Here is an 11256-nt window from a genome sequence, read left to right as displayed (position 1 = left end):
GGATGCAGGTGGCAGACTTTGTCCAGGCTGGCTGCGTGCACAGTTATCCTCCTGGATCCTATTTCAGGAGACTGAGGACTCGGAAGGAGATTCAAGTAATGTCAATCCCAAGAGAAAAACCTCCCCCACCGTCCTTCCCAGCCACTCCCCAAGTTACCAGCCAACACAACAAACCCAAAGGTTTCTTTGTTTTTTTAATTAAACTAGCTTTGATTGGAAAATAGCAACAACCAGATCAGTTCTGTGCTTTCCACCGGGCCAGGCAGTCACAGAGGCCCATTAATCCCACCCCACCCCCCCCCCCCCCCCCCCCGCATTCAGTCAGGAGCCCCTGGTGCTGTAACCTAGAAAGGCCTGAAAAACTGTCCTCAGAACCTGGAACAGAGCAGCCAGGTGTGTCTGTGTGGGAGAGGGGCTCAGTAAGAGATCAAGGGCAGGGTAGGGGGACAAACTTGTCAAGCTTGTTGGTAAATGGTGGAAGATGGTGTGGAAGTAATAAACCCAGGAGTCTGACCTCTGACGTTGGCAAAACATTAGAGGTCGAGGAGGTGGCTTGAGACAAAAGCTTCCAGACTGGAACTCTTGGGGCTAAAGGCCCCACTGGTGACCGTCCAGCTCCAGAGCATGGGACTTGCCACTGTGGGGGGTGCATAGGTGGGGCGTACAAGAAGAGGGAGGAGTGAAGGCCTCAGATTGGAGAGGACGCTTCAGTTCCGTGGTGAGAGGGTCAGAGTGTTCCCCAGGGCTGGAGGAAGGCAAGGAAGGTTCAGCCCGAGGCAAGGCAAGGGGACTCAGCAGAGAGCACCACGCAGAGTGTGTGCCCCAGAGCCAAGCGCGCTCTGCTTCGGGCGGGGCTGGAGGCGCGGCCAGGTACTCCCGCCGGGGACAGCGGCTCACAGGTAGCGCTCCAGGCCCGGCGCGAAGGCCGGCTGTCTCAGGTAGGTGTCCCCGGGGCTGAGCGGCCCGAGCGCGCCCGCCGGTCCGGCCAAGGTCAGGAGAGGCTCGGCGGCCAGCGGCGCGGGCAGCCCCAGGCGCTCGGGCGCAGCAGAGTAAAGCGGCGGCGAGGCGGCGGCACAGGGCGGGAAGGCGGCGTCGGGGGCGGCGCAGCAGAGCGGCTCGGACGCCACGGGCCCCGGAGGCTCGGGCTGCAGGCCCAGCAGGCTGTCCAGGCGGAAGAGACGCGCGGGCGACGCGGGCGCGGGCGGGAAGGGCGCGTAGGGGAAGGGCGGCGGCGGCGGCGGCGGCGCGGGCAGCTCGGCGCGCTTGAAGCGCTTGCGGCGCCGCAGGAAGCTGCCGTTGTCGAACATGTCGGCTGCCGCGGGGTCGAGCGTCCAGTAGTTGCCTTTGCCTGGGTTGCCCGGCTCGCGCGGCACCTTGACGAAGCAGTCGTTGAGGGTGAGGTTGTGACGGATGCTGTTCTGCCACTTGCGCGGGCTGTCGCGGTAAAAGGCGAAGCGCTCGGTGATGAAGCGGTAGATGGCGGCCAGCGTGAGGCGGCGGCCCGGAGCGTGTGCCAGGGCCATGGCGATGAGCGCGATGTACGAATAGGGCGGCTTCCCGCGCTGCAGCGGCCGCCGGCGCCTCCTCCCTGGGCCCGGCGCGCCCGTGGCCTCCACGTCCCCGCCGCTCGTCACCTCCTCGGGTTCGCGCCCCTGCTCGGCTCCGGCTAGCGGCGACGGCTGTGGCCCCGACGGCGAGACCGAGGGCAGAGCCGGGAAGCCCGAGAAAGCGACGTGCGCGTCCATGTGCGGGGGTCCTAGGGATGCGGAGCTCCTGCCCCAGCTCCAGGAGAGCAGGGGTCGCAGTTCGCCTTATATGGACAACACACCCCCACCTCCCGAGGAGAGGACTGGGATCTGCCCTCTAATTTGCTTTCCCAGCCCCCTTCCCGGGCTAGCAGCCCACCTCTGTTTCCCCCCCTCCCTTGGTCTAGTCCCTTTGGGTCAATTTTCTCAGACCCTGCCTCATCCCTGAGTCAGTCTCGGTCCCATCCCCACTCCGTGGTATTTGGTCGCTCTGCTCCTATTACCGCCGCCCCTTTGGGTCAATCCCAATCACAAATCCACCCATTCAGCACACTCTGTTGCCCTCTCCCTATTTTGTGCCTTCCAGCGGTCAGATACCCCTCACCCTCCCCTGTGCTCCCATTCCCTGTTCCAACCATCTCTGCTAACCCTCAGCACCTTATGTGGCTGATCGGGGAGGTATCCAGCTACTTTTGGGCAGTAGAGAACTAGAGCATGGGTGACAGAGGATAGCACAGGCTACCTTTGTTGCACGGGACGATATCCCTGACTCCAGCCAGACCTTGTGAACTTTCTTTGAAGATATAAAATGGTAAAAAGTGCTCCACCTGTTTTAAAGAGCCCCTCCAAAGGCACATACCCCCAAATGCTTCCACAGAGGGAAGGGCTGAAGGAGCGTCTTTCTGATGCAGACACTATCATTGGGATGGAGAGATGGAAGAGTTTTGTTAAAGTACCATCCTCCACCACCACACACAGGGAGGCAAAGGGTGAAGAAGCCTTCTCTTAAAGCAGACAGACAGACAAGATCAATCGAAGTGGAGGTGGAGCCGGGACCAGAGAGGCAAGTGAAGGGTTGCTAGGCTAAGTTCCAGAGGCTCTTACTGTCAAGGTCTTGTGAGTACAGTCAACCCCTGAGAAAGTTTGGCTCTCCAGACTCCACCGCTGACGGAGTATGCCTTACTCCCCTCCAAATGACCAAAGCTAGCTTCAGGTGATCCGTAGCCTAGAATGTCGAAATCCGAACTCAGACATGGAGCTCAAGGGCTCCCCTCTTAGCTGTACTCTCAGCTGGTGACATCACCGTCACCACTGCTTAGGATTTTGTATTTGGTGAAGACTTTATTTCACTGGCATTTGAGCTTCCCTGGGAGATAGATACTCTTATCCCATTTCTTGACTGCAGAAAGCAAAGCTCTGAGAGGTTAAGTAGTCTACCTAGCCTCACACAGCTAATAGCAGCAGGGCGGGAGTAAAACCCATCACCACTCTTCGAACCCCATCCCTTTACAGTGGAAGCTTTAGTCAACTGTGATAGCACACACGTTATCCCAGCACCGAGAGACCGATGCCACGTAAAGGCTAGGCTAGGCTGTACCTTGACACTCCATCTCAAAACTAAGCAACCAGCTGGGGGACTGCTTGCTGATTGAAGCACTTGACATGCAAATGTGAAGCCCCGCCCTCAGAAACTCAGTCCCCACCTGAAGCTGGGCTCAGCAGCGCCTCAGTAGTCCCAAGACTTGAATGGTAAGATAGGAGGTAGAAAAGAGAATCCGCAGAACCGGTGGGCCAGCTTGCTTACAGTAAGCAGTGGTGAGCAAGAGACCCTGTAGAAGGTAAGGACTGACACGTGAGATTGTTTCTGCCTCCACACAACACACACACACACACACACACTCCTACACATATACACATCATTTACATGATGTACACACACAAAAGAGGAAAGAAAGACTTCAGAAATAAATTACAGTTTGCCCCTACTTTAACTGCTAACCTTACTTCCCTCCTGCTCTCTATCCTGACCCGCTGGTCAGCAGATCCAGCTGTTCACTGGACATAGCCACACGGATGTCTAAGATATCTCGATTCCATGTTCTAAATGAACACCCACCCCATACACATGCAGCCCCAGCCTGCCATCCTATCAACGTCCTAGATCTCAGCAAGTAGACATCTGAGTGAGTCCCTACACGCAGGCCCCTGCCACATGCTGTCAAGGCCACACGGATCCTAAATCAATTTCTCCTTCACTTCTGAGCTTGGTTCAGCCTGCTTCATTCATCAAGGGCTTCTGAGCCAGGCCTTTTGCCAATGCTCAGAGCAAGAGAGAAATGAGACAGTCTGGTGGAGAGATGGACAATTGCACACTGGGAAGTGGATGGGGTGGAACCAAGGAAGCAGAAAGGAAAAAAGAAGCAGATCTAGAGACAGTGTCCCGAACAAAACAAGGACGCTCGTATTAGGACAGACCCTGTTCTTTCTGCCCTCTCCACCCTTCATCCTGTGTCAGCACAGAACCCAAGACAGTGCAGTCACACAACACAGCTCACCACAGAAGAGGGTAAGAGAAGCCACTGTGGCAGCAGAGCATGGCTTCCAGAGCTGTGGGGGTAAGGCCACCTCTTGTTCAAGCCTGTTTTTCCAACCGCCAAGTGCAAGCAATGATACCTCCATAGAAAGGGATTGTGTAGAGGGCCTGGCCTGCTGTGGAGCTTGATGTTTGGTTGGTTGGTTGGATTTTTCCTATGTTAACCTGGGGATCAGGAGAGAGCACCTTTCCAGCCAGGTACAGTGTTATCTGCAGCTGGACTCAAATGCAGAACTAGTATTGATGGAGACTTCCCCTTTCTCACCTTAACTTAGGGATGAAGGCTCTCCAACAAAGCCCCTGCCATAGTCTCTGTGTCGTACCTCCAAGGAGGAAATGGCTGTCATTGCACATTGCATCCTATGACTGACTGCAGGTTTTTTTTTTTTTTTGGAGGGCCCTGAGATTTCCCTGGTCATGTGTATAGTGTGGTACATAATATATGTTCACTAAATAATCCTGATTATGTGGTTGGCTATGCCAATTCCGAGAATAGTGGGGATGAGGAGCTAGACCAAAGAGGTGAGAACCCAGACTTTGCCAGTTCTTTGTGCCTGTCTACCCCCCCTCCATTGGGCCTGCTTCCCAGAGTGGAGCAAGCTGGTGTCAGGGGGCAGCCCAAGGGCTAATTCGTGTTTTCAGCGTGGCTGGGCCCTCTTTTCATAGGCCCTGGGCCGGACGTGATGCGGCTGAGCATCCGGGCATAAGACGGTCAGTGAAGGTGGCCCCTTTCTCATGGGCCTGGATTCCAGGCGGCCCAGAGTCTGAGTGGAGCCCCTGGGGCGGGAGGAACACAGTAGCTGGGCCCAGCAGTCCTTTGTCTGACCACACTGGGTGGATATTCGGGCTGGCAGGAGGGATTAATGGCCAGGGATTGGCCCTGGGGCTGGCCTTCCCACTGCCCTTTGGAGGCCAAAGGCCCAGGTCAGGGCACACACAACGTTGATGGCTCTCTAGATAGGAGTGGCAATTCCCACCCTTGTCCAAAACTGTTTGCACTAGCCTCTAAGGCCCTCTGCCCCAGCCCTGGCTTCATGTGGCATCACTAGCTCAGATAGACTTGGAGGCAAGGAATGGAAGGTGTGGCCAGAACTTACCAAGTGCTCTTGGAAAGAGAGGGCTATGTCTGAAAGTTATTTCAGGTCCTTCCTCAAGATTCTCATCCCATAATTGCCCATCCAGAGCTCTGGGAAACAGCTATATTAGCCCAGAGAGATCCCCAAAGCCCATCAGCACTATTTCCAGACTCTCCTCCACCCTCGAAGACTTCTCAGAATGTCCCCCCAAAGACCCCTGGTTTGAAATCATCTAGTATTTATTTCAAAGCTCTCTGTCGTGCCTGGAGATATCCCGGAGCTCAGAGGCAGCAGCAAATCCAAAGCATCCTCAAACCATCCCTGGCTCCCCAGGTTTCCAACTAAGAGCTATACAGGATGTGGCTTATTCCTCGGGCCTGTAGCTGGGGGGTCACCCTTTCTGACCAGGATGCTCCTGCACCAGAAGAGCAGTATGCCGGGTATCAACCTCAAGGCCTGGCTCCTGAAGGGCTGAGCTGGCTGTGATGAGCAGCAGTGTGGACACGCCTGGCAGGAGCACAGAGGGAGGGGTGAGAAGATGCCCGTCTTTGGGGTTCTTCACGCCTCAGGCTGTCACTCCATGTATCCCAAGGGTGCATGACCAGGCTCCCTGGATGCTGGGTTCCAGTGAGGAGTTAGACTTTCCTCTTCTTCACTATGCCAAGGAGGAGGTAGCCAGACAGATGTTCTATGAACCTGACAGAGAGAGTAGGGGCAGCAGGAATACAAAAGACGTACCTCCCTCAGCTTGGCTGATTCAGGCTTCCTGGAAGGGGTGGAGCTCCAGGTGGCCAGGTGGGGAAGAATGGAGGCTGGATTAGGGAGTCACCCTCACCCCATAATACCTCTGTCACTACACTTACTTACTGTGTCTGTATCTGTTACCTTCACTGGGCTTTGTGTGCACAGAGGGAACATACCAAGGCTCCTATTTGGGTCCTGGCAATTAGCCAAGTGCCTAGCACTTGATCAACAGATGTCTGTTGGATGGCAGGCCCAGACAGAGAACTGAGGCCTGGAAGCGAGAACATATGGCCCATCCCAGGACATGAAAGACTTCATGCTTTCCTTAGCATCACTAGAACGGCCAAATGTGTATGTTCTTAGAGCACAGCCTACATACGCTAGGGCTGGGGGACCATTGCCTGTTACTGTTATTCCCCATGATGACTGCTGTCCAGGGTCACGGGACTGAGATAAAAGAGGCAGACAGGTCAAGTTGTAGCTGACTTTTTGTCCTATTAAGGGAACTTTTAAAAAGGTTCCAGCAAGTAGTCCCCAACACTCTTATTTGGATCCCATAGTATCAGAAGGGATGGGCTTGAGAATGGAGGGCTGCCCTGTGCTGAGCTGTGCACCCAGGCAGCGGCAGTAAGGGAACAGCAGACACTTTGTTCCCGTTGACTCACTAGAGGGAAGACTGGAGCTGTCCATCTACACACGCGTGGGTACACATTCCAGAAGCCACCACCATCCTTGCTCCTTTTTCCCTCCTCCTACAGCCTCTTCCACTGTCCGAGATCTGTCACTTCTCAGAGCTTTCTCTCAAACTCTTCCTGGGTCCGCTTCCACTTCAGTGTCTCCATCTCCATTTTGGCATTTCCTCTGCTGGTCACTAGACTGCCTTGCTAGTCTCTCTGCCTTCCTTCTCTTCCAAGGAGGGGGAGCCATACCTCAACTGCGGTTGCTTAAACATCTGCAGAGGGTCCTTCTCTCTTGGAGTACCATCAGATAAGGATTCCACAGGACAGACCTGTGTGCCCAGACGGGGTCCCCTCTCCCTGCCCTGCTTCCTCACAACACACACACACTGCCGCAGAGCCAGCTGGAGCTCTTGTCAGTGTTGGAGCCAGGTCCTTCTCTACTCTGAGCAAGACAAAAATCACAGCAGCCGAGTTTGGCAGCTGAGATACAAGCACAGCCTCTTCTGTTCTTCCTGAACGCCCACAATCTCCTACATTCTTCCTCTGAAAACCTCCCCTTCCATGGCATCAGATCCCCAGCAAATAAGCATGTGAAGCCCTAGGGGCTTCTCACCCAGGGGCAGAGGAGAAAGGAATCAGCTTTGCCACTGGCCTTCTGACCAAGAGATGCCCTTCTTTCCTGACCTGCTAGCACCTTCCTTTTTTGTTCCCAGAGAGCTACCCTTAGAAGATAGCCCTTTTGTCTTCTAGAAACCATTTCCCAGGTCATTTCTCCTACTGATACCTCTGGCTTGCTAATATTCAAAGAGACTTCTGCACTTGCTCCATGACCACCTCCCAGGGCAGAAAGGTATGGGTCTGGAGTGGGGCTAGGTCATTCTTTCTCTGACGATAGGGCTGCACAGTTTCTCAGGATGCATTTGGTGAGCCCCTTGCTGAATGTAAGAGGAAGAAATGACCACCCATGTCCAGACAAATGAAGGGCCCCTGACTTCCAGCCAGGAATAGCCCTGTCCCTGCTGACATTCTACATAGACCTGTACCCAGGGCCTGAGATCCCACACACAGTCCTGTCTTAGAAGGGTCTATGCTCAGCTCAAGCTCAGATGAAGTTGGCTCAGCCCTGAGGGTGTAATTCCAGCTGCTCCTAAACCACACACACAGCATCTGAAGTGTGTTCTGTGTCATGTGGGACCTGTCAGCATTCTGACATCTACCTCGCCTCTGCAACCTCATAGCCTCAGTGATCTCAGGCCTCGCCTGGTTCTCGTTTCTGGGGAAGCTAGGGGTGTGGTGCTGTCTACTGGGCTGGCTGAGCCATGAGAGAAATAAACTGGAGCCCAGATTGGAGAAAAGTGAGTTTGAGCTACCCGTCTACTCTCCTGTGTTCCATGCAAGTCACCCACCGGCACAGCCAATGTCACCTGGCGGATCCTGGGATGATCTAGGCCAGGGATTACCAACCTCCAAGCCCCTTAGCTAACGGCATCTGGAAGCCATGTGGTACCCAGTGCTGCCTGTAAGCTGGATACACAGTGTGCCCCCCACACCAGTACAGTTGTTTCTCAAATGCATGTAGATGCTGCGGTGATGGATAAATATAACCACATTTAAAGGCTTTGCAGTTGTTTTTGTTTTTGTCATAATTTTAAACCCATCAATGGATATTAAAAGCACAACTACTATCGTATGGGGTAGCGAGGAGGTTGTTTGCAATCCGCATTCTTAAACCACTGCTGGAGTGCAATGTGCTTCTTTATAGTCTCGGACACTGAGGTCCAAAAGGGGGGAAAGACTCAGCTGAAGTCTAAAAACAAGTCAATGAAAAATCAAAAATGAGGCCTCTGACACTCAGAACCTTCTTCTTGCATACATTCAACAGTCCTTATACAGTTTCCAATTAGTGTGGGTTGGACTGGGCATCATAGCCAAAAATGAAGACCAGAGGTCCTCCCTTACCTTCAGGGGCTGGTAGTGGAGTAGGGGGTATCTATGAATTGGAGAAAAAAAGCTGAACAGAGATTTATCCTAATCACTAAAAGAAGCCGTTGAAGAACTTGTGGGGGAAATATAAGGTTCCCATTGCACAACAAGCCCTCAGTTGCCCTGTGGGGCACCGTCTGGAAGTGCTTATCACTTAAGATGGCTTGGCCACATTCAGTAGACAACATAAAGCAATTAAGCTGTAGGGGAATGAAGTTTCTCCCTAATAAGAGGTCAGAGGTAAGGTAAGACAGATAGGATTAGGGTTCTGTCTCAGCTTTCCTTGATGCTCTGGGCTATCCTTCATGAGTGAACCTCATCTTCTGGCTGACACAAGATAGCAATACCCAGATCTGCAGCTCTTGAGTTCAAGAACCAGGCTATCCCTTCCATGGCAATTTTTCAAGAGAGGAAAGTTCCCATTCACTACCCCCAAATATCTCAACTTCCATTGGCAGGCATGTATCAATCTCCCCCTCTTGGACAAGTCCCAATAAGGAGGAGTGAATGACTTGTTAGCTTAGGGCTTTCTTACACCTGGGACTGGGGCTGGGTCATTTGCTCATAAAGCAAGGTGCTCTGTGGAAGAATCAATAGTGACAAGGGAATATATAATCAGGAAAGAGGTAAAGAAGCCCTCAGTGGTGTCTAATACTGCGGGAGAAATGAGGAAGCCAAAAGCCACACTGAAGTTGAGTCAACAGGGAGGTTTTCATGGTGCGCTCATATCTGCCATACTTGAGGTCTTGCTGCTCCGGCTCACCTGCCTGGCTCTCAGCTCCTGGGGAGAGGGCCAAGGACAGTCATTGTGAACCTAGGATGGATCGTTGAGGAAGAAAAGGCAGCACATATCCTCAGTAGAAAGCACCTCCTTCCATTGGAGAAGAGTTCTAAGTAAGGACTAGTGATAATATTCCCAGGAGATTGTCTGAGAGCAGCTGCAGCAGTCACCCCGTTAGGAGAGGACAGTCTTATTCCTTAGCAACACTGACTTCTCCCAAAATAACGGAGTCTCTATCACCTTGAAGAGCCAGAGGGTAGAGGTCATGCAAAGGTATTAAGCCAGGGAGAAGGGCGGTAGAAAGCTAAGAACCCGTGAGTGAGCCAGTCCCAGCTACCTTTTGAGAGTGTATACATCTCACCTGGGCTCTGCTTTTGATGATCTCGTGTTGGTAGTTTGAAATGAACCACATAGGGGTATTCATACCACAAAAATTGGTAAATGCTAAAAAATCAGAGTGCCCCTTACCAAAGATCTAGCTGTTAAATAGTCACCAGCTCACCCCTTGACAATAAATATCCATCAAAAGACTCAAGATGAGATGATACTGAGACTCCTCCCATCCAGCTCAGTGGGGCTCCAAGGGAAAGGCCTAAGGAGGGCTTTGGGATGTGGGAGAGCAGACTCCTGTCCTTTTTCTTTGGCTGCTCAGGCTCACGTTCACAGCTGGAGCATATGTCCTGCCTAGGGTTAGATCAGAACTTGAAGTAATGTCTTGAGTGCTTTCAGCTGCTCTGCTCGTCAGGCCTGCCACTCTTTCATACTAAGCTCCAAAGGAGACATCTGACTCTGCTGGTTATGTAATTACACCATACTAGAAATTTATCCTGGGCACATGGTTAGTAATATGTGTCCAAGAGTAGTAATTTACTGCTGTTTATCACGGAGGAAAGTCAAGCCCAATATCCTGTAGTCAGGATGGATCTAGTCCTTAGAACATTAGGCAAACATTAAAAAGAAAAATCAAACAAAAACTGCTTTTGCCCTGCGTAGCAGCACCTCCTTTAATCAGCATTGGTGAGGCAGAGGCTGGCAGATCTCTATGAAGCTGAGGCCTGCCTGGTCTATATAGCAAGCTCCAGGCTACATAGTGAGACCATGTTTCCCAAACAAGAAATAAAATAACTATTTTTATTAGTTCTTTGAGAGTTTTGTATGTGTTTTGATTGTATCCATGGCCTCTTCTCAAATTTTCTAAGATCTACCCCTTTTCCTACCCTCCCAACTTCGCACACTTAAAAAAAACTTTTAAGAATATTTGGGCTGCCCAAATATTTTTAGATATGTGGTCTTCCATTGGACAGTGGTCTGCTTATTAGGGGATACGCCCTTAGAAAAACTATCTGAACCTCTCCCAGAAGTTACCGCCAATAACTCCAGGGCCCAGGGTGGGGTAGGATGTCAAACCCCCCTCTCCATGCTGGGATTTAGTCTGTCTTGGGCTTGCAAAGGTCTTATGTGTAATGCCACAGCCACTGTGAATTCATATATTCATTGTCCCGCTGTGTGCAGAAGACGCAGTAGCGTCCATTGCCTCTGGCTCTCAGATGCTTTCCACCTGTTCTACAATAGTCATCAAGCTTGGAAGGGGCGGGGGTGGTATACATGCTCCCTTCAGGGATGAGCACTCTGCGGTCTCTTTTTCCCTGCACCTTGGCTAGCTGTGGATCATTGCGTTAATTATGAGGAATGTTTAATGATATGAGGAAATGTGTCATGATAAAATAGTATATCTTAAAGCTATAAAAACTATACACATGGTTGGAAAAAGAATGAGAAAAATACACTGAAATCACAGTGCATTTTATCTCTGGATGATTTAAATTTTTAATTTGCCTAAGGAATTAAAGCTATAAACAGGAGGCTAGGTAAG

The 11256-nt window shown here is 52.0% G+C and overlaps 1 protein-coding gene across 1 annotated transcript; it reads right to left on the bottom strand.

Annotated features, from left to right (window-relative positions):
• Window positions 1-893: 893 nt before the first annotated feature.
• Window positions 894-1745, bottom strand: Foxe3 (forkhead box E3). The gene has a single exon (XM_038332323.1). The coding sequence runs from the start codon at window positions 1743-1745 to the stop codon at window positions 894-896; it is 852 nt and encodes a 283-aa protein (XP_038188251.1).
• Window positions 1746-11256: the final 9511 nt, after the last annotated feature.

The sequence above is a fragment of the Arvicola amphibius genome, chromosome 6, assembly GCF_903992535.2.
Source record: "Arvicola amphibius chromosome 6, mArvAmp1.2, whole genome shotgun sequence".
Classification (NCBI taxonomy): domain Eukaryota; kingdom Metazoa; phylum Chordata; class Mammalia; order Rodentia; family Cricetidae; genus Arvicola; species Arvicola amphibius.
Note: the sequence above shows the minus strand (reverse complement) of the source record. Positions and strands in the feature narration are given on the sequence as shown.